The sequence below is a fragment of the Antechinus flavipes genome, chromosome 3, assembly GCF_016432865.1.
Source record: "Antechinus flavipes isolate AdamAnt ecotype Samford, QLD, Australia chromosome 3, AdamAnt_v2, whole genome shotgun sequence".
NCBI lineage: Eukaryota > Metazoa > Chordata > Mammalia > Dasyuromorphia > Dasyuridae > Antechinus > Antechinus flavipes.
The window spans coordinates 49,480,106-49,506,566 of NC_067400.1; the positions used below are offsets into that span (position 1 = coordinate 49,480,106).

Sequence of the window (26,461 nt, forward strand, 5' to 3'; positions counted from 1 at the left end):
GTGAATCATCTCATTGTTGAAAAAAGCCAAATTCATCACATTTAATCATCCCATAATCTTGTTGCTGTGTACAACAATCTCCTGGTTCTTCTGCTCACTTCACTCAGCATCAGTTCATGTAAATCTTAACAGGCTTTTCTGAAATCAGCCTTCTCATCATTTCTTATCGAACAGTAATATTCCATTAAATTCATATACCACAACTTGTTCAGCCATTCACCAACTGATGGGCATCTGCTCGTATTCCAGTTCCTTGCCACTACAAAAAAAGAGCTGCTAAAAACATTTTGGAAATCAACTTTTTAACCAAACCATTATTCTCCTGAATTAATACCTGGCTAGGGAATCTGTGGCTCTTCCAGTTGTGACAGATTAAGTCTAGGAGAGGAATGTCTAGGCTGTTAAGATCAGGGCTTGAAATCAAGAAGACCTGAGTTCAAAATCTGCTTCAAACACTGATTGTGTGCTACCTTGAACAAATCACTAAGGTTTCTCATAGTTTCCTCATCTATAAAATATTGAAAATTACTCAATTGTTAGGATTGTTGCATATGGGATAATCACTAAAGCTCTTTGCAAAACAAAGCATTCTATCTCTTAGTTATTATTTTAAGTTCATATTGAGTTTGGTAGGAGAATTCTAACAATATCCAACTCAACTCTGTCATACCTTAGATAGAGTTTGAAAATATTGGAACTCTGGCACATGTTCACTTTGACATATTATATAAATGGTGGTATAGTGAATGGAGTACTAGATTTAGAGTCAGAAAGATCTGAATTAAAATCCAGCCTCAGACACCAATTGTGTGATCCTGGACAAATCACTTAACCTCCATTTGCCTCAATTCCTCATCTGTAAAATGGGTACATATCCCAGAGAAATGGCAAGCCCACTCCAGAATCTTTACCAAGAAAATTCCATGGACAAAAGTCCACTGAGCCACATAGAGTTCAACAATGACAATATATTTTGACATTAAAACCTCTGAGACTAAAACCTTTATCTTCATTTCATCACTAGACCTAATAGGCACAAGTCAGTGTCATTACAATAATGATAAAGAATCAGACTCTTATAAATCAATCAACAAATATTTATCATGTGCCCCTTATGTTTAATGAATGTTTCCAGGTACTAAGGATATGAACAGACTAGAGAAAGCAGTATCTGATCTCAGGGAACTTATAATCTAGCCAAGGAAAACAATATGTACATATGTGTCTTGGGAGTCACAGAACGAAATAAGAAAAAAAAAATTTTACTTGAACTTCAAAATTTCACATTTGTTTGCATTTGTGATCTCTGCTGGAAATGAAATCAATAATAACTATCTGAAGTTAACTTGGAAGAGTAGCAAAATATTCTGTTCTGTTTCTTTTTGAGAAATTTTTATACTATACGTTGACAATTATTTAAAAAAAAAGAAAACTCATTGAACTGGAAGGCATTTCTACATGACGCCAAACAATGAATTTGAAATATTTTTTTCTTCTTTTCCACTGAATTGATTATTCTGGCATCATGAAATCAACAGTTTTATTGACAACTAGAATATCTTCTCTTACTACTTATTATGTAAATAATTCCCTTGAGTAGATAACATCCCATATTTTCTGAGCATCTCTGTTTCTAAGTCTGGCTGCAATATCAATGACATATATCAATAGTCCTTGCACTTTCCTGATTAAGATCTTCATGTGTTAAAAAGCTCCAGGGAACAAGAATCCGAGGGAAAAAAAAAAAAAAACTAGTGAAGTTGGGATCTTGTCTCTGCAGCTAACTGTGTGGATAGACTTTGGCAAATTCCTTTTACTTTCTGAAATTCAATTTTCTCATTTGATAAAAAGGAGGAGGTAGAATCAGATGGCCTCTTAAAGTCACTCTTGGTAATAATGCTTTTTGCTGTTGTGGTTTGTCCTTCATTCTTGAGGAGGATCAGTGACATCAGAAGAATGTCTTGACTTGCAAATGTATTGGATTTAAGTGAGGCAAGGCTGTAGTCATCAGCTTCACTCTCTCCTACAGAATCATGGGAGTCCATCCACAAGACAAAGATTAGGAGGACTGGCAATTGCTCCTTCCCCTTCCCCCCATGTAGTGGGAGACTATGGCCTTTTTAAGCTAAGATCTTTCCCATGTCTTGGTCTGAGACAACACCCATCCAATGATTAAAGGCCCAGTAAGAATTGAGACACAATAATTTGCCTTAAAAAAAAAAGAATCAATTTGGAAGGAAGACCCTCATTTTAACATTTATTAAAAGGTTCCATCCAGATGCTTCTAGATGCTTCATCCCTCTGTGGTCCTTCCCTCCTCCTCAAATCATCACTTATGTACTTAATTGTTTTTATGTTGATTTGTACCTTCTGTCCATAAAATGTCAGCTCTTTAAGAGCAGAGATTGTTTATATGTTCATTGTTGTTTATTTTCACATTTCTAATGTTTAGCACAGTGTCTTGAATATAATCAGTCAAGAAACATTTATTAAGTAGTTATTATATGCTGGGGACTGTGCTAAATTCGAGGGATGTGAAGAAAAGTGTCATCTCACCCCAATAATTTCTATTCTTATGGATTGTATATATTTGTCCCTGAGGCAATTGGGGTTAAGTGACTTTCCTAGGGTCACACAGCTAGGAAGTGTTAAGAGTCTGAGGCCAGATTTGAATTTAGGTCCTCCTGACTTCAGGGCTGGATTGTATATTCTAATAAGGGAAGCAACATGAAAAAAAAAATAGACATATGGATAAAATCTATACAAAATAGTCTTAGCCAGGAAGGCTCCAATAGTTGCTAAGATTAGATGTGGCCTTTTGCAGAGGGCAGCATTTGAGCTGAATCTTTAAGGAAACCAGGGGAACGGAGAAACAGAGGTCATGAGGTTAATGATGCTCTTCAGAATTGGATTGATTATATTTCAATTTAGATACTCTAGAAACTTTTTGCAGATTGTTTTGGTAAAAATGAAAAAGCATAGTGTCAGTGATCAAGAAGTATGAGAAAATCACCCTTAGTACTCTGGTTTGTTGTTAGTTGTGGCTCTCATGGGTGAAGGAGACATAGTTTTAATGTCATAGAATTATATGGCAAACTGGGAGATACAAATAGCTCAATAAATAGTTGGCGGGGGAGATGGGCAAGTGGCAGTTTTTGTTTACTGTTCTTAAACATTTTCTATTTGCATTTTGTTATAGGATGTACTTTCTGACATCTTTAATGGTGAAATGACAACATTTGCCATTTCTCTGGCAACATTAATGGACAATTTCTTCTAGCAATCCTCTCTGCTGAGGTTTTGTTACTTTTTATAATCATGGGAATCTGATGCCTAACTGGTTCAAATTTTAAGTCATAATGATGTTAATTTAAGATGTACTAAGAGCTCAGAAACTCCATTAATGCTGTAAATATTGATTGACAGCATCTGGTACACCGAATACTATCCATTTACAGTACTTTGCGCATTCATTGCTGATTGCTCATAAAAGTCAAATTGCTACCTTCCTTCTTATGTTCTGATCCCATTAAGAATTGCATTAGGTCCTTTCCAGCTCTTAAATTCTATAATTCTAATGTTACCTATCACCAGAGTGTTTTCATGCATTCAGTGACATTCATCATTTTATCCATTGGAGTATTAGCTAGGCACTTAGGGAAGGGACTATAAGAACATATTATAATTACTTATATATTGCTTAGGGAAAAAAGGTGACAGTTGAAGAATTCATATGAAAATATTGCTTATTATTTAGTAGGCAATAATTGAATTATAATTATTTTGCTAAACGAACTCTATAGTAGTAAGTGTATTCTGGGATAAAAAAAATATACTTGCTGTTATTCTTAGTCCTTTAATTCATCCAGCAGTATGTTTACCAAAAATTGAAGACATAACATGTTAATGACTTGATCCACTTAATTTTTAAAGGTTACTTTTCATGAAAACCTTGTAAAAATAATATCTGATAGATCTCTAATCCCCACAGGATGATGTCTAGACTTTCAGTTTGGGTAAATCACCAAAAACTATAGGAAGAAAAGTAGTAAGTTAGAGTAGAAAGGACCCTAGACTAAATGAGAAAACCTGAGGTCAAAAGAGTGAGTTCCTTTCCCTTACTGGCTCTCAATTTCCTTATCTGTAAGATAAGTAAATTCAATTAGATGATTTCCAAGGGCTTTTCTATCGCTAAATCTGATGATTCTTTGATTCTCAGACCAGTTTTATATACTTTGCTGATGTCATAGCCCAGTATTTTCAAGCCAAGATGGTTTTGTCACTGTTTTTTTTTAATCAATTTGCTTTTCATCAGATCTTAGCATCTAGAGCTAAAAGGTAGCTTGTAAATCACCTAAGTAATCCCCTTTCATCCTGTCAATGAGGCAAATGACACATTGAGAAGGAAAATAATATACCCAAGGCCACAGAGAGCTATTGACTGAGTCAGAATTCAAATCTTGAATCTTAAATACAAATCTGATATTTTTCTTTTCCCACTAAGCCATGTTCATAAGCACAATCCCACGTTAGGAGGTAAGCTTGGTTTTAGAAAAACTTGAGCAAATGTAATTCTCTCCTTTCAATGATGAGGGGGAAGAGATTATGACTGAAGAATACTACAAGCAGCTGATATGTTGGTTGATTTTGCTGAAATTCTGTTTCCTTCATCCTTTTTTCCTCAGGGAAAAATCTTTAAGTAGGGGAGAAGGGAGGGCTAAATTAATAAACTAACATAATATAAAAACAAAAAACACCAAAAAAATCAATGGGGGAAATATAGACAAATTGTTCTTGGTGAGCATTTTATTTTTAGTAGTAATCAAAATAAAATTGCCTCATCTTTACAAAATGCCTTGAAGTATGCAGACTGTTTTATTCACAATTCCCCTGTCAGGAATAAACAGCAACGGTATTCCCATTTTGCAGATGAGGTTCAGAATTATTATGGTACTTGTCCAAAGTCTTTTTTTAAAGCTTTTCATTTATATGCATACACAATTTTCAACATTCACCCTTGTAAAAATGCTTTTTCTCCTTCCCTTCTCCCACCCCTTCTCTAGAGGCAAGTAATCCAATATATGTTAAACATGCACAATTCTTCTATACATATTTCCACAATTATGCTGCACAAGAAAAATCAGATCAAAAAAATGAGAAAGAAAACAAAAATACAAGCAAACAGCAAAAAAGTGAAAATGCTATCTTGTGATCCACATCCAATCCCCATAGGTCTCTTTCTGGATGCAAATGGCTTTCTCCATCACAAGTCTATTGGAATTGGCCTAAATCACCTCATTTTTTAAAGAGCCATGTCCATTAGAGTTGATCGTTGTATAATAGTGTTGCTGCCATGTACAATGTTCTCTTGGTGTTCTGCTCATTTCACTCAGCATCAGTTCATGTAAGTCTCTCCAGGCCTCTCTGAAATCATCCTGCTGGTCATTTCTTATAAAACAATAATATTCCACTACATTCATACACTAGAACTTATTAAGCCATTCTCCAAATGATGGGCATCCACTCAGTTTCTGGTTTCTTGCCACTACAAAAAGAGCTGTTACAAGCATTTTTGAATGTGTGTGTCCTTTTCCCTTTTTTATGATCTCTTTGGGATATAGAAATTTGATATCTCTTTGGGCATAATTCCATATTAGTCTACAAAATGATTGGATCAGTTCACAACTCCACCAACAATGTATTTGTATCTCAGTTTTCCCACATCCTCTCCAATATTCACCATTATCTTTTCCTGTTGTCTCAGCCAATCTGAGAGGTGAGCAGTGGTACCTCAAAGTTATTTTGATTTGCATTTCTCTAATCAATAGTGATTTAGAGCATTTTTTTTCATATGATTAGAAATGGTTTTAATTTCTTCATCTGAAAATTATTCATATCCTTTGACCATTTATCAACTGGAAAATAGCTTGTATTCTTATAAATTTGAGTATAAAATATCTACATATTTTAGAAATTAGGACTTTATCAGAATCCTTAGGTGCAAAATATCCCCCCCCCCCAATTTATTGCTTTCTCTTCTAATCTTATCTGTGTTGGTTTAGTTTATACAAAACCTTTTAAACTTAATATAATCAAAATTATCCATTTTGCATTCCATAATGTACTCTGGTTCTTCTTTGGCCACAAATCCCTTATTTCTCCATAGATCTGAGAAGCAGACTATCCTTTGTTCTTCTAATTTGCTTATAGTATCACTCTTTATGTTTCAATCATGAGCTCATTTCAATCTTATCTTGGTATAGGGTGTTAGCTGTGGTTCAATGCCTGGTTTCGGCCTTACTAATTTCTAATTTTCCCAGCACTTTTTATCAGTGGTATAGTCATTGTCTTATGAACCTTGTCCAAAATCTTATGACTCATATTGGCAGCATGCTGGGAGCCTGAAGAGAAATCTCTGACTCCTGACCCCATGCCCTTTTCACTACTCTTCATATTTATATAATAATCACCAATATTTCCATAACACGGATATTTCCCCCTTCCCAATTCTCTAATCAGTAGTGTGTATTATAGAACAGTGATCTGTCAGATGTGTCAAGTACAGGTTAGATTACATTACTTTTTTAAGTTCCTTCTACTCTAAGATTCTGTGAATATCTATGTTTTAAACATGGCAACCCCGAAAGTTTAAATCATTTGTTCAGAATCACAATAGAAAGCATTAATAATACTTAGACTCTATGATTAACACTTTCAGTTAATAAATCTAATGGGTAGGATTGAAAAAAGAAATGGTAAACCACTCTAGTATTTTGCCAAGAAAACCCCCAAATGGGGTCACAAAGAGTTGGATACAACTGAAATGACTGAATATAACAACATGCTTATGATTTATGTTTGAGAGATCCCAGAATCACTACAATGGGAACAAATTTGAAAAGAAGCCATTAATAGCTCTTTTTTTTTTCTCATGTTCAACAGGGATTTCAGGGATTAAAGAGTTTGTATATGAAGAATGTAATAGAAATTAATTTACATTGATATGATAGAGATATAATATATATGTAATACCTTCTCTGGGCTGGGCTGACACTGAGTACATCCAAAAGAAGCAAATATTTTGAGTGATAGCTAAGCACCTTGGAAGTTTGGGCTGATGCTCTTAGGCAAAAGTTATTCAATTTAGTGGGGAGGGATCCGGCCAGAGTGAGGTTAGATGGTTGATAGCAGATTCTCAAAGCTACATAGTAGGAGAAGGAAGTGGTAGAAAGCAGGGAGAAGACTATCATTTCTCTTCTTTAATTGTGAATAGAATAGAGAAAAGAATTGAGGAGGCAATTAAGCATTTTCCTCCACATGGCAGCAGAAGTAGGTGGTATTTGGACATTGTTCTGGATCACAGAAGCTCATCTTCCTGAGATGTTTACTATTGGGAGTAGACTGAACTATGTTGCTCTAGAGGGAGAGAAAAAAAAAAAAACATTCTTTCTTTTCTTTATTCTTTTGCTACAATCAGGATTAAGTGAATTACCCAAGATCACATAGCTAAGTAAGTGTTTGAGACTGGATTTGAACTCTTATCCTTCTGACACAAGGACCACTGCTTTTTCATCTTTTCAAATTGAGATTTGGTACCTCCTCCCTGTTACTGATTTTTTATTGTTTTGATTTTCCATAAAACTAATTCTATAAGGTTTTATTATCCATAATATTAAAGATAAATCATTAAATCCAATTGGAAATTGGAGTGAGCAAAGTGGGGGTCAGCTCCCAGTGGGCCTTTTATTTCTTAGTGTACATACTCTGTCTCAATTGCTATCTAACTATAACATTTTAAATGGTTGTGACCTCAGTCAAACTGTGTCCTATTGAAGATCTTAGCTTAAAAAGGTCAAAGGCCAAGGTTTCCTCTGGATTCAGGGCCATTTCCTGTCATCCCAATTTATATCTGACCACTGGACCCCGATGGCTCTGGAAGGGGAATTGAGGCAAGTGACCTTGCCCAGTCTCGCTCACTTAAATCCAGCTCACTCACATGTCATGACATCACCTCCCCAATGTCATGGTCCTCAGAGGACAAACAACATTTGGTGGTTTAAAGCCCAACTAGAGGGAAAGGAGCTAATAATGATGAATTTTATTTTACCCATAATCCAATAAATCTCTTAACAGGTAGAGAATCTAAAAATGGAGTCTTGAGGCCATTCACTGCTCTCTTGACTCAGCCAATTAGAATTTCATTTTCCTTGTGCTATAAATACACCAGGTGTGGTGTACTAGGAGATTACAGCACATGGGCTATGATCCAGTTCAAGTTAAGGGAATGGAAGGGAAATGTGGGTGGTGACTAAGAGGTAAAATCCTGTCCTGCACAGTTACTCAAAGCCCTTACTTGTGAGTATTTTGACTGCTTCTTTTCTCCACCTTCAGAAAAGGGAATAATGAGGAGGGCTTAGACCTCTAGCCAATATAGTCATATCTAGTTTTTGATCTATATTAAATAATAACAGCTAGCATTTATATAACACTTTAAAAGTTATGAAATACTTTACAAATAAGTCATTTATCTCCACAATAAGCCTGGGAGTTAGATGCTAATTATCTCCACTTTACAGATGAAAAAACTGAGGCATATAGAAGATAAATTATAAAGATAAGTCATTTACAAAGGGTCACAGCTAGCTTGTAAACAGCTGAGTGGAGTTTAAGCCCTAGTCTTCCTGATTCTAGGTGCAGCACTCTATTCTGTAAGCCACCTGATTTCTTTTATTTATTTACATAAATAAAAAAACCAAAACTATCAATTGAAACATTAAAAAAAAATTCTCTTCTGGTGCTACTGTTATTGTTACTCAGCTGAAGGATACAATCCATCCCCAACTCGCAGTCCTTTCAGAGATGTTTGCTTAACAAGGTGAATGGTGGAGCTGGTTACTGTGTACAGCATCCCTGACAGGCTTCTGGGGCTTCTAAAGGTTAAGAAAAGCAGATTGCAAAAGGCTGATGAGCATAGCCATCCTCCCTTTGCCCTCTTGTGCACATCTCTGTCTTTGACTTGAAGTTACATTGACGTTCCACGTAGAATCTTTAAGTGTTTTTGCACTGGACTTTCAATGACTGGAAGAAAAGATGAAGCTGTTTCAATTAAATCCAGTTTACCTGCTTATCAAGGCATCCCTTTCATGATGTCATTGGTCCTCTTGGAGAAGGAAGGACAGACAACAACAACAGTGATCCCAGAGAGAGCTTAAATCCTTCTCAGCTGTTTCTTGGCATAAAGAGCCTACAGACTCAATGGATTCCATTCTGGGTACTAAGTTTTAGAAAGACCGTTGATAAGTTGGAGGGAATTTTCTAGCCACACAGTGACTTAGATGGTACAAGACCTCAAGGTCATGCCATATAAAAATTAGTTCAAAGAACTAGGGATTTGTAGTCTAAAGTAGACTAGAGAAAAGAAGGCTTGGGGGGAGGGATGGAGTCAGTGGTAGATGAGAGCTGTTTTCAAGTATCTGAAGGTCTGTCCTGGGGATGAGACATTGGGCTTCCTTTGTTTGACCCTAGATGGCAGAACCAGGAGTGATGGGTAAAAGATGCAAAGATATTTGATGTCAGAAGAGACTTCCTAGCTGAGCTTTTTCAAAGTTGAACAGGTTTCCTCTATCAAGCTTGCTAGAAGGAAGTTTTCAGTAAAAGCACTGATGGTTACTTAGAGGTATTATTAGGAGGGATGCTTATTCGGGTGTAGGTAGGACTGGATGGCCCAGAGAGCCTGTAATTTTGTAATAGACACATCTTTCTACTGGCTTTCTCTTCTTATGAATTGTCACTGTCACAATCCTTTGCCTTAGTCTTTCTGTTGCCCAGAGTCTCAAATATGCCTCAAGAGTGACCCTGGCCTATAGAAAGCTTTTTGGTTTTCCACAATATCTTGCCTTGGTTTAAATCTTTCTGAAACTCTTTGAGAGCTCACCTATGGCTCAAAAGACCTTAAAAGAACTTCAAGGTGGAGAATTCTACATCTGCAGCCACTTGGGTCACTCTAGGATTTCTTTGCTTTATTTTTTTATTTATTTGTTTTTTGCTGAGGCAAGTGGGGCTAAGTGGATTGCCCAGGGTCACACAACTAGGAAGTGTTAAGTGTCTGAAGTCACATTTGAACTCAGGTCCTGCTAACTTCAGGACTAGTGCTCTATCCATTTCACCACCTACCTGCCCCTTCTCTGCTTTATTTTATGAAAATCTCTATGAAAATACCTTTTCTGAAGTACAGTTCTGACTATCATTTCCCTACCAAAAAACTTTCAATGATTTCTCTTGCATATATTTCCCAAGCACCTCAGGTCTCTACATTCTGACTCAGATCTACATTTCCCATCTTGTGTTATTCTCCATTATGCACTCTGTTCTAGTCTACCTGGGTTACTGACCATTTCCTACATTTGCCACAATATTGCTCCTATGCTTGAAATGCATGTCTTCCCCTTCTCTACAATTCAGAGTCCTTGCCAAGTAAAAGGGTTCAAGATGCTTTCTCCTACAGACATTCTTCCCTCATTTTTGCCCCATTCCTCACATGACCAAGGAAATATTCTCCTTCTTCCAATATTTTTGGAGGATTTAGGTTGCAATTATTCCTTATGCCCATAACCTCTCACCCTGGACTTTATCCCCACCTCTTAAAAGCCCTTGTTTCTTTAAAACTTCGCTAAAGTGACCCTCTGTTGATGAGAGCTTCCCGATTTACCTAACTTCTTATTCTTCCTCAAAAGAATATGACTGGATCCTTTTTGTATATACTGTATATATTCTGATTTATGCACATGCTGTGTCCCATCTCCTCATCCCTCGCCCCTACACACACAATTAGGATATAATCTCTTGGAGGGCAAATGCTATTTCATTTTTCATTGTATCTCCAATACTTTTCACATAATAGCTATTTAATATTAGTGTTTGAATTGAATTAAAACATAATCTGGGCAGCTAGATGGCACAGAGTCAGGAGGACCTGATCTCAAATGGGGCCTCGGATACTTCATTCTTCCTAGCTGAGTGACCCTGGCAAGTCACTTAACCCTAATTGCCTTGCCAAAGAAACAAAGAACCCCCCCCCAATAATTTAAGAAAAGTACCTTTAAGGAAAGCCCACTTCTGCTGAATACTGTAGTACTTTAATGAATTGTAGAAAATCTGCTTGAAGAAGAAGAAAATGATGGTTTCCACAGGGGGATAAAAGTAAAATAATTAATAATAAACATTTATCAAATGTCTACTTCATGCCTGCCATTGTGCTAAGGACGAGGGATTGCAATATGAAAAAGAGAGACAGTCCCTACCCTCAAGGACCTTATAATCTAATTTTAATTCATGTTCAGTTGTTTTTCAGTCACATTCAATTTTCCGTGATCTCATTTGGGTTTTTGTTTTGCTTTTTGGTAAAGATATGTAGTAATTTTCCATTTCCTTCTTCAACTCATTTTATAGATGAGAAAACTGAGGCAAGTAGGGTTAAATGACTTGCCCGGAGTCACAGAGGTAGTAAAGATCTAAAGCTATATTTGAACTCATAAAGATGAGGATTCCTGACGTCAGGCCAGGTGTTCTATCTACTATGCCATTTAGCTGCCCTTACAATCTAATGGGAAAAGACAAAACACAAAAGATGAAAAAGATAGGGAGAGACGAAGGAAAAAGGATCTGTCTTGGGGATGGGGGACATGATAATTCAGAGAAATTCCAAAGTAGTATAGCCAGGTGAGCAATGAGAAATTGAATATAAACTAAGTAAGAGGCACATGCCAAAAGTGTGTTGGGCTTGATGCTGAGTCAGAGTCCACTGAGGGACCAGAAACTTGATTGTAAACTCTGTGAGAGTGTAGGGACCCTTTTATATTCATGTTTGTGTCTCCAGTGGTACATGGTACCAATCCATCATCAGGCAATAAACATGCGTTGAATGAGAACACTTCTGAACTTGTTACTTTCAGTCAGCTGGGTACACTTAAACATTGAATTTATAGGTTGCTTGATTTGGAAAGGACTTTAGAGATACAATTCCATTGTTTTAACAATGATGAAATGGGGCTTCTGGATCCCTGACCTCAAATAATTCCGAATCTATCTGAGAAGATGAGCCACACAGACTGGGTTTTTGTAGAGCCCATGTGATCTTGACATTCAGGACACAGATAAATTGATTGAGTCTTCATAATTATTCTATATATAACGTGTAAACATGGAGAATGGTATTCATAAATCACCATGCAAATGCTAGACTTTATTATCTAAATAGTCTTAGGCTCGATGAGGGCAGGGATTGTATGTTATCCAATGTACTTACCACAGAACTTACCACACTGGTATATAGGAGAGGTCTCTAAATTTTTTATCTCTAGCCCTAGCAATAAAATGTACTTGTGCAGGTAGCCGATAGATGTATATGTGTTAATAAATTATAGGCATATAATATTGTGTATATTATAATTTATATTACATAGTAGCTAATGATCTTAGTATAATTTTTACATAATTGTATATTATATAACTCCTTTGAGGAAAGCCCTTTTCTATAGAATACAGTAGCAGTTTGCAAAACTAGATGATAAAACAAAAATAGAAATTAAAAAGGATAGGGACAGCTAGGTAGCACAATGGATAGAGTACCAGCCCTGAAGTCAGGAGGATATGAGTTCAATTCTGGTCTCAGACATTTAACACGTCCTAGCTGTGTGACCCTGGACAAGTCATTTAATCCCAATTGTCTCAGCAAAAAGCCAAAAAAAATTAAAAAGGATAAAATAAAAATGATTAAACACTATTTAACTATATATACATAGGTGTACATATGTATATACACATGCATATTGGCATACATATATATATATATGGGTATATATATACATTCTGTATCTATCTAAACAGTGACAAATCTTTATTATATTAATAATAATGTGTCTATGAGAACAATGCAATTGAATGTACTTCATTATTTTGAAAATCTTGATTTAACATATTGGGATAATGATTTGAAGATCTGGTTTTAAGTTTGGGTTATTTGATACTTGGTTTTAATGGCAGTTCCATCTGGAAAAGCTGTCTTACCAATATGTGCAGATACAAATGGAAGAAGTATATTATACTGTGATTATTAAATCATGATACTCATTTTTCAATTTCATCCATCTACTCAAGCATCAAAGCAAAAATTTTGTTGCAGTTTGTTAATAAGCTCCTATCTTCCATGATGTCAATCAGATATTCTTGTAAACTTGAACAGAGGGTACAATACTTTTTTGTGTTTTTAGTAAATGGATTCAGAGCCTATTGAAATTTTTTTGAGGAATTTGCCTGTTTTTACACATAGCATCTTATGATTTTCTTTCATCACACTGGGGAAGGGGATGTTCCTTATTGGATTGCTTCTCTCCATCACAAAATCTGCTTGGGAAGGTGAATCTCTTTTCAAGAAAGAAAGTTTTTTTTTCTTTACATAAAAGTTATAAATAAGATTCAGAGTAGCAAAAGAAAATTCTCAGGCTAGCACTCATCAAAAGGCTCAGGGTTCTTATAATTTTTCAGACGTTTTTCTATCTTTCAGAGAAGTATTAGTCTCTCAAGATCAGCTTGACAAGCACTTATTAAGTTTGCTACATGCCAGGCTCTTCGCTAAGCAAGACAAAAACAACGTCCCAGGCCTCCTGGAGCTCCTGGAGCTCACATTCTAAAGGGAGAGGCAATATGTAAAGCACCAAGTACAAACAGGACAGGCATGTGACTTCTGCATAACATTTGGAGTGCTCCAAAAACAGCTGTCCATGTCCGTGAGAACAACTTTGGTTTCCCTTACGTTTTCAGAGAAATGTTGTTGTGATCAATCAAATGTTCTGCACACATAACATGTGGGCCAAAAGGAAGGGAAATGTTATTCTTCTGCTTTTCCTTTTCTATTGGTCAGAGGGATCTAACTGAACAGCTGATAACCAAAGAGGCAAGAAGTTAAACAGTAAAATAGTAAAAATGTTTTAAGATAAAAACAGTTTCTTTTCCATTAAACAAGAATTTAATTAACATTAGCTGTGTTCCTAAGTAAGAGGGGAGAAAGGAAGGGAAGAAAGCATTTTTGTAGCACCTATGTGACAGGCACTGTGCTAAGTGCTTTACAAATATTAACTCATTTGATTCTCACAACTCTTTTAAAGTGGATATTGTTATTATCCCCATTTATACAAATGAAAGTGAACAGAGATTAAGTCACTTGCCCCTAGAGGAGTCACAGTTAGTGATGGACTGGAGTTAGATGACTTAGCCATTGTGCATCTACTTGCTGGGTTCTGGGGAAAGAAAACAAAAAATAAAAACAATCAAAGAAAATCTCAAAACTCAGAAAACCAAAAGCAGTCCCTGCCCTGGGAAATATTTTACTTGGTAGAACAAACTGTGTGCAGATGAACAAATACAAAATATATAGAAAGGAAATACAAAGTAATTTTGGTAGGAGAGAATTAATCAGTGATCGAGTATTTATTAAACACTGACTGTGTGAAGTGATGATGATACAGAATGAAACAATCATACCCTCAAGAAATGATAACAAGATTTAGGAATGGCTTCATGTTGTAGGTTGGATTTGGGAGGATTATCTTGCTCAGGCATAAATACTGAAAATGTTATTTCCTTATACATTTGGAGAACAATATTATGATGCGTGGCAAGAATGAACTGAATGTTCCCTTCTCCCAAATCCATTACAACTCTACTGATCAAATCCTGAAGTCAAGTCATAATTTATGTATGGCATATAAATCATTGAATAGATCAGAACAATCTTCATCTGTCAAAGATTAAAAATAAAGTTCAGAATTAGACAAAGCACATAACTATTTGCACATACACAAACCCCATCACATCTTTATTTGCTTTTTGATCTAGTACAACTGATTTAGTACTGAAGCTGACCTCAGTGATGAGGAAACTGAAAATTGTGCTAAAGGTCACAATGGGCTTGAGTATCAGAGGAAGGTTTTTAGCCTTTGTCCTTTGAATTCAGAGTCTGTATTCTTACTGCTGAAGCTTGCTGTTTCCTTTTTTTGTAACTTGTGGGGTACACAGCAACAGTCAAATGAAAATAGTGGCTATTGTTCAGTCATTTCAGGTATCTGACTCTTTGTGACCTCCTTCAGGTTTTCTTGGCAAAGAGTGGTTTATCATTTCCTCCTCCAGTTCATTTTTTAGATGTGGAAACTGAGGGAAACGGGGTTAAGAGTCACATGACTAGTGTCAGAGGCTGGATTTGAACTCACTTCTTTCTTATTTCCCTTCTTCCAAATCCATTATACCTCTACTGATCAAATCTTGAAGTTGTCATAATTTATGTATGTCATATAAATCATTAAATGAATCAACAATCTTCAATTGTCAAAGCATAAAAGTACAATAAAGTTCAAACTTAGACAAAGCATCCTGTGCCTTCAGGTTCAGCACTCTATCCACTGAACCACCTAACGACCTTTCTAAAATAGTTTACAAATCACCTAATTCAACTCCTTCATTTTAACAGATGAATAAAAACTAAATTTGTCAATCTGAATCTGAATATGCAGTCCACAAAGATCTATCTACTAAATAGATCCCAGGAGCTGTCCAACATTCAAACAGAATAAATGACTTGACCAAGAGTGTATTTATATTGCATTTTAAGGTTTGGAAAGCATTTCATATAGAGTATCTTATTTGATATTCTCTTTAACTCTATGAGAAATTATTATCTCCATTTTACTAATGGGGAAATTAAGCACCAAAAATTTTTTGAATTGTTCAGAGATACATTACTAGTAAGTATCTAAGAATAGTTTTAACTCAAATCTTCCTGAATCCAAGACCAGTACTCTACTATACTAGAAAAATTTCTAATTTGAACTAATGTGAATTACATGAAATATTGTAAAAATAATAAATATAGAACTGATCCTTGTGTAGGAATGAAAGCATTGGAAGGCTACAAAATTCTTAAACCTCTTCCCTTGCCAACTGTATGAATATCTAGCACCACATATTCTAGATTTCCTTTATTCAGAGACATTAAATCTATATTTTTGTTTCTAGGTCTCATAATGGGATTGATTTTACGCTATGCTACAGCACCAACTGACATTGAAAGTGGAACTGTTTATGACTGTGGAAAGCTGGCTTCTACTCCATCAACTCTTCTAGTTAATATCACTGACCAAGTTTATGAATATAAATATAAAAGAGAGATCAGCAAACACAACATTAATGCTCACCAAGGCAATGCAATGCTTGAAAAGGTAAGGGCCCTCTCTGTTATAATGGTTGTATCTCATAATTTGCTTATGTAAATTGCTACATTGTAAATTGTAATAAATACAGATGCATTTATGTGACCCATAGGTGTATATAAGGATGACTGGACAAACTTTGCATGCATAGGTAACATAACTGTCCATAAATCTCATATTCATCTTTATTATGGAAAAATAAGTGAGTTCTACAAATAAAAAGACAGACCAAAATAAGATTGTTAATATAACTGCATTTAGTGTGATGAAAATAAAAGTTTGTCCCCAATTATCATCAGTTAATTGAAATTTTCATGTGAGGCTTATAAACATTGAGGATAATCATAAAGCACTGTTCAAAAGTTAGTCATTAGTATATAAGGAGACATAAGCTTTGTGAGGATAGGAATTGTATTTTCTGTAAACTTTGTATATTCCCTAATACTTAGCTGAATGGTATATAGAAGTGATCTCCAAACTTTTTATATCTTCCACCTATCAGTAAAAAATAAAATAAAAATATGTAGCTACAGCATATGTCTACTTTATAACAAACATATTTATATTTAATATTTAGTAACAAATAGCCAAAAAATGGTCCATGGAATCATGAAGAATCGGACATGACTGAGTAACTAAACAAGAACAGGAACAAAAATTAATATGATATATATGTTGTAAGATATAAAAGTAGAAATTTTAAAAGTATGAAATAAAAATTGAACACTATTTTTTTAAAAAGTACTTTATTTCTAGTACCTAAATTCTTTTTATTCACTAAAGGCATTTTTAATGATATTTATTAGTGAGATAAATGTAATTGAATGTGTTTCATGATTTTTTTAAAGATCTCATTTTGTAGGTCTGGTTCTCAGTTCAGCTTTACACTTTGTTTTAATAGCTGTCAGACTGGGAAAGGTTTTTCACAAAGAAATGTAAAGCCAGAAGGAAGAAGAGTATCGTTGGTTGAACATGCTAAATCATGATAGTCACTCTTCTATAAAGATGTTTATTGAAATTTCATCAGTGAATTTCCATCTTCCTTTATGTCAAATAATTGTTTTTTACAAACTAATCAGAATCTATTTTTTAAATTTTATTTCTAATTTATGGAATAAAGCAAGCATTTCCATAGTTCAGTATGATAAAAATGATAATCACACATGAAACAGCAAATCTATTATGCGTAACTTGTTATTTCATTCAAATATACAAAAATTGTCATGCAAATTTCTTTTCCCCTCTTTTTTAACCTCTCTCCCACTCTAAAAATGGCTATCATTATACACAGATATATACATATAGATATATAAAAGTATTCTATACATACTTCTCATTATCAATTCTTTCTCTGGATATAGTTAACATCTTTCTTCCTGTGTTCTTTATAGTTAATTTGGTTATTTATAATAGAATAGCTTATTTGCTCAAAGTTGTTCATAAAACAATATAGCTGTTACTATATACAATGTTCTCTTGGTTCTGCTCATTTTGCATTTTTAAAAAATATTTTTAGCAGATGGATTCAAACTTTGAACCATTGAAACTTTGTTTAAGAGGTCAGAAAGTTTTGCTTTCAAGTTTTTTTTAATTGAGAAGATATGAATATTTTTATGTGTTGTATACTTCATTTTGTTCAATAAATTCCATAATGATGGATAGGGAATGCGATAATCACTGAAACAGATTTCATTGATAGGAAGTTTTCTTAGAGAAGCAAACTTCATCTAGCCATATAGCTCAACTCCTTCTCTGCAATTTAAAGACTTCTACAAAACCACCTGTGAGCTACATGTTGCCCACAATATTTGAGTGTGGTTCAAATCAAATGACCAGATTAAAGGTTAGTTTTTATCAGACTTTTAAAATACATACATATATATATATATGTATGTATGTATGTGAGCATAGTTTTAATGTATATAATATTTTTGTATAATAGATCCAGCATATCATTTATTAATAAGTAGACTTACTGGAAGAACATATGGTTTATTTTATTTTTTATCAATAAGATTATTGTTATTGTTCAATCCATTTAGTCATGTTTAATTGTTGTGACTCCATTTGGACTTTTTTCTAGCAAAGATACTGTAGTGGTTTGCCATTTCTTTTTCCAGCTCATTTTACAGATAAGAAAACTAAGGCAAATAGGGTTAAGTGACTTACCCATAATCATATAGCTAAAAACAGTCTGAAGCCATATTTGAACTCAGAAAGATGAGTCTTCCTTTCTCCAGAGCTGATACTCTCTATCCATCTAACTACCCAACTGATTGGGTGAAGGAGCAAAAAAGTTTGGAGATCATTTCTATATGTTACTGTGCTAGCATAGGATCCTTATATATAGTTATTTACCCTAATTTCTATCATTCTTTGATACCACTGGCCAAGAATACTCAAGACACTAAGTTCATTGCTTAGGATCACATAATGATTTTATATCAGAAACCATAGAAGATTCCTGGTTTTCTGAGCTACAAGACCAGCTGTCTGTCAACTCTACCATCCTGTCTCTTGATGGAAATGAGGGGTATCAAAGGACACAGATAATAAAGGAAATATTTCCAAAGACCTATTTCTCAAATGCTTTTTCTAGCTCTTAGTATAGTGCCTGGCACATAGTAGGTACTTTATGAATGTTTATTGACTGATCAACTTAATAGTAATGTTTCTTTCAAACAGCAGTTATTTTCCAATTCATTGTTGAAACGTCTTCTTTTCCTTCAAGGGACAGCATTAAGTTTATTTTTTCAAAAACATTAGCAAACTATTGACAGCCATTTCTTTTCACAGAAAAGGCAGCAGATTTAAAACACTTTGATTTTAATAAAAACAAAAATATGCAATTCCTCTTTCAGTTTGACAGTCCTTTTAAACATTTATTTTGAGAAAGTCAAAGCAACTAACTCTATGGTACCATAGAAGGTTTTTATGGTCATGTGTCATCACCTGTCATTTTGATTTGGTCTTTAAGTGGCTGATGAAGAACTCATAGAAGGGAGAAAGAGAACTATCTACACTTTTCAGGTTCTATTGTGTCTTCATCAGTATTAGTATTATTATTATCTTTAATCTCTGCTTTCTTTGCAGGGGTCTTTCAAGTTACTTGTCTGTCTTGTGTCAATTATTTAAGTAAATACTAGATAACATAATATGGTAATTCACTTAGCTGGACACACATAAACTACGCAACTTTACAGTGTGTTAATAGGGAATGAAGGAATGGGGCTGCTACTGTCCTTGACTTCTCTGAGCTGTGGAATTCCTACTATCCCCCCAGGTTCCACAATATAGTAAATAATAGCAAGATTTAATTTCTTTGTAATTGTGTGTGTGTGGGTATAAAATACCACTTTGAAAAACATTGCTCTGCAAAGCAGGACACTAATCAATATTCATAGAATTAAATTATGGCCAGTAGACAAATCCCATTGTTGTTCAAATACTTGTAAAATTATGTGTGAAATATTAAATTAAAAAGTAGAGGCTTATAATTGTAATTCACATTTATATAATGCTTTATAGTTCATCCAGCAGTTTTTCGGCAATATCCCATGAGGGAGATGGTCTAAGTATCACACACATACACATTTTATAGATGGGGAAACTGAAATTCACATAGCTAAAGTGACTAGCACAGAGTCACAAAGCTAAAAAGTTATGTAGTCAAGACTTGAATTCAGGACTTGTGACTACAGTATGGTGCTACTTGCACAAATGAATTTGCCTCTACTTACAGATGTTGATACAGAATTATAGGACTGCATCTGCTGATATACAAAAAGCTGTCAATTGGTTGTTTATAAATAACATGGAGATGTTTTCCAGAGTATATGAAATTTTCAGTTAACACTCAATCTCAGCAAATCTCCACCCTATCATTTCAGATAAGCGATCTTCCCCAGAAAAAGAAAACACTTATTCAGTTGCTCATTCAGTAAGCACTTATGAGAGCCTACTACGTGATGGCACCATGCTTGGCGTTCAGTTTTAATGAGTAAAGTCTGTAGTCTTTTGGCAGCAAGCCCTCATTTTATTAAGGCAGATTGTAGCCTCTCTTTTGCTTAGTAGATGGCTTTTTAGGGGCAATGGCCAAAATAACTCCTCCCCTCATCACTAACTTCTTAGTGATGAAACTCTTTGAATTTAGCAAGACTAGTCCTGGAATGTAATCCATCACCAAAGCTATTGCATACAATCTCTTAAATTTAGGAGGATTTACTAAGCTTTTCCTCTGCCAGAATTAACAATAAGTTGTCCAGTTTCACTTCCATACAATGGTAAGGCAACAAAACGCCTCTCTTCCTTCCCACTTTTTAAAAATTTTTCATTGAGATTCTTGATTTTTCCTTGAATTCTTGATTTTCCAAGTAAAATTTGATATTTTTTTCAAGTTCTATAAAATAATCTTTTTGAGGTTTGATTGTCTTAACCCTAGATGACTAAATTAATTTAGATAGTATATCCAAGTGCTCCTTTCTTAAATGGGGCCTTTCTGATCCCTTCCCATCACCCCCCCACCCACCCAGCTCTTCATAATTTTTCTTCCAAGGTTATCTTGGAACTACTTTATATAGGAAGTCTCAAAAGTCTTAGTGCAATCTAAAGGTTTAATTGCTTAAAACTACACTAAGATTTTTGGTATGTTGTGTGTGTGTGTGTGTGTGTGTGTGTGTGTGTGTGTGTGTGCATAGGAATATATATATCCTCTCTGCATAGGAATATATATTCATATTAAATATATTTATGTTATATATATGTATGAGTATATGATATATATCTATTGTCTTCCCCATTCCCATGAGAATTTGAAGCCAATAATTGTTTTTGCATACATAACACAGTTCCTGTCAAATAAGTGCTTAATAAATGTTGATTGATTCATTCATGAGTACTCTGAAGCTCAGTCTGAGAACATATTCCATGCTCACAAGGTTCTGAATGGAATCACAGGATCATAGAATACAAGCTGAAAGGAACCTTTTATGGCATAGTCCAATTGCCTTATTTAGCAAATAAAGACACTGAGACTCAGAGAGATAAAATTGCTATCAAGATCATCCAGCTAGAAAGTGATAGGATTCAAATTTGGGTCCTGGGTCTCAAAAAACCCAGTTGACCCAAAGTTGGGTCCACTTTACCTTGAAATGTCGGCAATTGTCTGTGATCTCAGGCTTCTTCTGCCACCCCAAAATAGTGAGCTAGATTCTCCAGAAAATAGACAAAATACACACATGGAAAGAACTTATTAGAGAACTCATGGAGAGTCATACAAGTTGCTAAGAAGGATAAAAGGATACAAAACCCCAAACTACTGTGAGTTGAAGGTACATCTCTGAATCCTATTTGTTGTTGTTAAATTATTTCAATCATGTCTGATCCAACTTGAGGGCTTGGCAAAGATACTGGAGTGATTTTCCATTTCCTTCTTCAACTCATTTGACAATTGAGGAAACTGAGGCAGCCAGGATTGAATGATTTGCCCAGGGTCACACAGCTAGTAAATATTTGAGGCCGGATTTCAACTCAGGAAGATGAATTCAGACCCAACATCCTCTCCCTCACACCACCCAGCTACATGCTCATGGATCATATCCCGGACCACATCCCAAGCCATAATGATAGGCTATACTGTGTTGTGACTGAGACTGATCTCTAATGTTATCACTAGCAGACTGTCAGTATGAGGTTTTATTCATTGATTTAATTGTCATTATCACCGGTGCCCTCTCCACACTCTACTAGGTGGCTCTAGGCTGACATAGTCACTTCCCAATTTTTACATTGATTTTCCTGTTACTGATAATCCAGCCCAGAGTAGAGATATCTGGTTATTCTATGTCCACTGTTCTTTTGAGTCAGTGACAACAAACAAATATTATTATTATTATCATCTCATTCTTTTTTTTTCTATAGGATTCAAATAAAAACAGTACTGGGAAAAATCACTATCCTATTATCTTTGTATATTTGGTGTTCTACAGACTACTTTATTGATGGACAAAATAATCAGGATTCTTTTTAGCTAAACAGAAGTATTACAATTTATGCTTGTGCTGTATAGACTAAGTGAGAACATTTTGGGTATAATTCCTAGGACAGTGAGCCTAATATGTGACTTATTCTGTTCTCATTTGACTTTGATCTCTTCAGCCATCTCGTATTTTGAAAGCTTTTTCTTTCCACATAATGATGATGGTAGTGGTGGTGGTTACAGCTAGTATTTGTATTCTTTAAGGTTTGCAAAGTACTTTACATATATTTTCTCATGTAGCTAGGAGATTGAATATTCAAATTTATAACATTTATTACAAATGTTGATCTTAAGTTTATTGGTTGAGTTCTCCAGGATGCATTCTATTTACTAGATTATGTTTTGGTAGGTACTTCATAGGTGGTAAATTTTTAGAGCCACAGTAATGGATTGTAGAGTTTCAATTGTTTTTTTTTCATAATATGCATTGATCATAAAGTTTGGATTTGTTTCTGTAATTTGGGGTAGCAGTGCCCTGGTCCTGAATTGCCAATAAAAACTCCTCTATTTTCTCAAACAAATCCACATGGTTCAACTATTTATTTGATGTTTCTATGTCAGTGTATTATTGGTTCAGTTCATATCAATATTGTCCATGGAGGGACTTTTGATCGCACTAGGGGTTCCCAGTCATTTCATAGACTCTAGAGGTAAGCCACTTTCAATCTCAGTGATCAAGTCTAGTGTCTATTAATGATATTTTATCATTGCTCTGTGAATTTGGGATATGTGCATTAGGCATATAGTTTTTTTTAAAAACTATGCATAATTTTTTATTTAAATCTGAACACCATGTGCTCTAAGAATGTGTATCAACTCCTTCTTTCCTTTTTAATATGCAAGCCATAAACTTTCTATAGCTGCTTTAGAGAGATTAGTCCTGCATTTTGTACAAGTATTTGTTAGGATACTTTCCAAATATGGTGTAGTTCATTTTAAAGTTCCCATGGTGTCCATTAAGACTGATTTTTACCCAGGCCTTAATTGCTTCAAACATATTTTTTCCCATTCAGCTTTAATTCCAGGATGTCAGTAAGTCTCTTAATGTATTTGGCCTTCTTCTTGACATCTTTATGACTTTATGCATGATGGGTTTTTACCTGGAGGAGACCGAGGTATTTGTAGATATCTCCTTTGTCGAATAGTTCAATGTGACCTCCAGATTCATGCTTTAAGCTCTCTGCCTTTTCATGGCGTGTGTTAACAGTTTTACAATTATCAAGTCAAAATGACATTTTGATATAATTGCTTAAAGGTTCAGTGAGATAAAGGAGCTACTTAAGGTATTTTCCCAGTGGAATCCTGTAGTTTAATATCATCCATATATATCAAGAGATTAATAAAGTGTTTTTGTTTAACTACTTCTTTAATTTAAGAGCCATACTTTCTTTTATTTAGACTTAGATGATAATGGATTTAAGGCTAGGCAAAATCATAATGGGCTTAAAGTGTCATCCTGAAAATGTTATGTTTTATATGAATACTTCTTGATATTATTGTGTTGGTGATATGTCAATTCCAGTTAACAGGCATGAATTAAGCTCTCATTATGGGCCAAGTACTGAGAATACTGATAGAGGAAAATAGAAAAATAGTCCCTGTTCTTAATGAGATTATATTCTATTCAATGGGAGGAGGAGGAGAGGAAGATAATACACAGGAGGGACCTGATAAGCAAGGGGGAAATAAGGAGGCTGCATCCACAAGGAACAATGGAGAAAAAGTCTGAAGAATCAGGGATGGAGGTGGTTGAAAGATGAAGGAGTGAATATGAGGCCAGTCCTTGTTGTTGATGATATTGTTGTTCAGTTATTTTCAGTCCCATTTGACTGTTTATGACCCTATTTTGTTTTGTTTTGTTTTGCCAAAGATAGTGGAGTGGTTTGCCATTTCCTTCTCCAGCCCATTTTACAGATGAGAAAACTGAGGGAAACAGGACTAAGTGACTTACACAGCCTGTAAATGTCTAAGGTGAGATTTGAACATAGGATTTCAGGTCTGGCACTTTATCCACTTTGCCACCTAACTGCCCACAAGTTGATTTTTGAACTTCTTCAAAATGAAGGTTATCCATGAAATTTATCCATCAGAAGATGGATCCACAGGGGCTGACGTATCTTCTAGTGCTTGCTGGAACATGGAGGGGAACTCCAGAGAGTCAGAAATATTTTAATACAAAGAACACTTTTCCATATAGACATAAAAAGTCTAGCATTCTCAATGTACTTAAGTCAATTTTATGTTTTAGTAGTATGTGAATAGGCCATAAATTTGGAACTTATTCAAAGTGATAATGAACAAAGACGGTACATATGTTACAGAATTTTCAGGCAGCTTGTTCAATATTTATCGAATCAATGTTGCTCTTTATCTCTCTGGGACTTCTGTGAGCATCTTTTTTGTTCCTTAGCCAACATGTTGTTTTCTTTTAAGTATTTATTGATTTTTCATGATACAGGCTTTGAATACTTTTTATGAGGTATGGTCTATATTTCATGACTATATATTTTGAGAAGTATATGTTCTATATTTTTGAGAGATGATAGTTTTGTCTTTTGGGAATAGATTTATGAAAACCTTCTGTTAAGAAAGGTGTTATTAAATGTATGTCTGAGAGGAAACTGGTAAATCCCCTTGCTAATAATTCATGCAACGCTGTGAAACATACCAATTATTGTGGATCTTATCCAACCTTGCAATTTTCCATTTTTGAGGAAAAGCTAAAATTTTCATCACTTTCTTTAATGTAATTATAATGGCATCCATTGTTTTAGTAGTTTGTTAACTTTCTGTTTCTTCTTCCTTCCTTTGTTGTTGTTGGACCTTTTGCAACCCTATAGAACAGAAACTGTCCACCGCCTCCTTCTTAAGGGAGTCTCTCCCACTTTTGCTTTCTTGTACTTCTCACTCTTCTACAATGGCACCATCATAGGTCATAGGAACTTAAAGCTAGAATTGAAAAGACCTTAGAATCTATCTAACACAACACCCTCATTTTACAGATGAGAAAACAATCCCTGGGAGTAACTTGTCCAAGATCATGCTGGTAATAAGTGGCAAAACTAAGATTTGAACTCAGGTCTCTTCAGAAATCTAGGATCTTTCCATTGTACCATCCTGCCTTCAATTTCTGGCTGTGACTCCTACAATTAAAGTATAGGAGGCAATCTATCTATCTGACTGCTCCAGGATAACAGCAGGATAGTTTTTATTTCTCAGTCATTTACAAAACAAGGATTTTTTTAATGCTAGGTGTTGGGAATTCAAAGATAAAATTAAACAAAATATTGTTTTTTATGTACAAAACATTATACATGGTACAAAGGATTGGAGATAGAAATAAAACAGTAAGACACTAGCTGTTGTCAAGGTGTTTACATTCTAATGCGGAAAGAAAAGATTTGCAGGAGATTTTAACCGCAGGAGAGAGAGAAAGGACCACTGGCATTTACATTGCAATGGCAAGCAGATGGTAATACATCTTCCTTAGTATAATTTCCAGCACCAAAATCACATCCATTTCTGAAATTGAACCAATTGACTATGCCAAGGACTTTGGAGGGGACAATTTTATTTTCTGTGTTTTAGTCTGAAAAAGGCTGTCATTAGGTCCATCTACACAGAGTGTTCTCCTGGATGATGGCTTTGAGCCAGGATGGTAGGGCCAATGGCTTGGAGATCTGGATGCTGTTCTTGCTAAAGCTCTTGGATCCTGGATCCTGGGCTGTTCTTGCTACAATCTTAAAACATGTGGTGGCTTTGGTTTGGGCCACCTGCTACATATAGATACATTCATACATTGACTAAGATACCTTGTGTCCCTGTTTATGATTGCCAGTAGGGATTAGTGGTTGATGGCAGAGATGGTAGAACCTCATCTCAATGGGTCTTCTTGTTCTGGATTGGAAGGAGAGCTGGTAGACTAGAGTACTCTCCTGCTGTCTGAACTCTTGGGCTAATCTATTCATTAGTGAGAGTTGGTCAATTGCAGTTTAATTTAAGCATGTTTTAGGACAGAAGACTGAAGCCTTTTGGCTCTCTCCTTTCCTTCAATCCTATAAAACAACCCATGATTCAGCCTAGCCAGCCCTTTACCACCCCCATGATTTCTCCTTCCCTCCCTTCTTTCCAGATAGGCTACCTTCTCTCTTGTTTTGCCTTTCCC

At 35.1% G+C, this 26,461-nt stretch overlaps 1 protein-coding gene across 1 annotated transcript in view; it reads left to right on the forward strand.

Annotated features, from left to right (window-relative positions):
* The window catches only part of SLC9A9 (solute carrier family 9 member A9), a 719,994-nt gene that overhangs the window by 16,569 nt on the left and 676,964 nt on the right, over window positions 1–26,461 (forward strand). Inside the window, exon 2 of the mRNA XM_051983329.1 lies at window positions 16,066–16,268. Coding sequence (XP_051839289.1) covers window positions 16,066–16,268 — 203 coding nt within the window. The remainder of the gene's footprint in view (window positions 1–16,065; window positions 16,269–26,461) is intronic.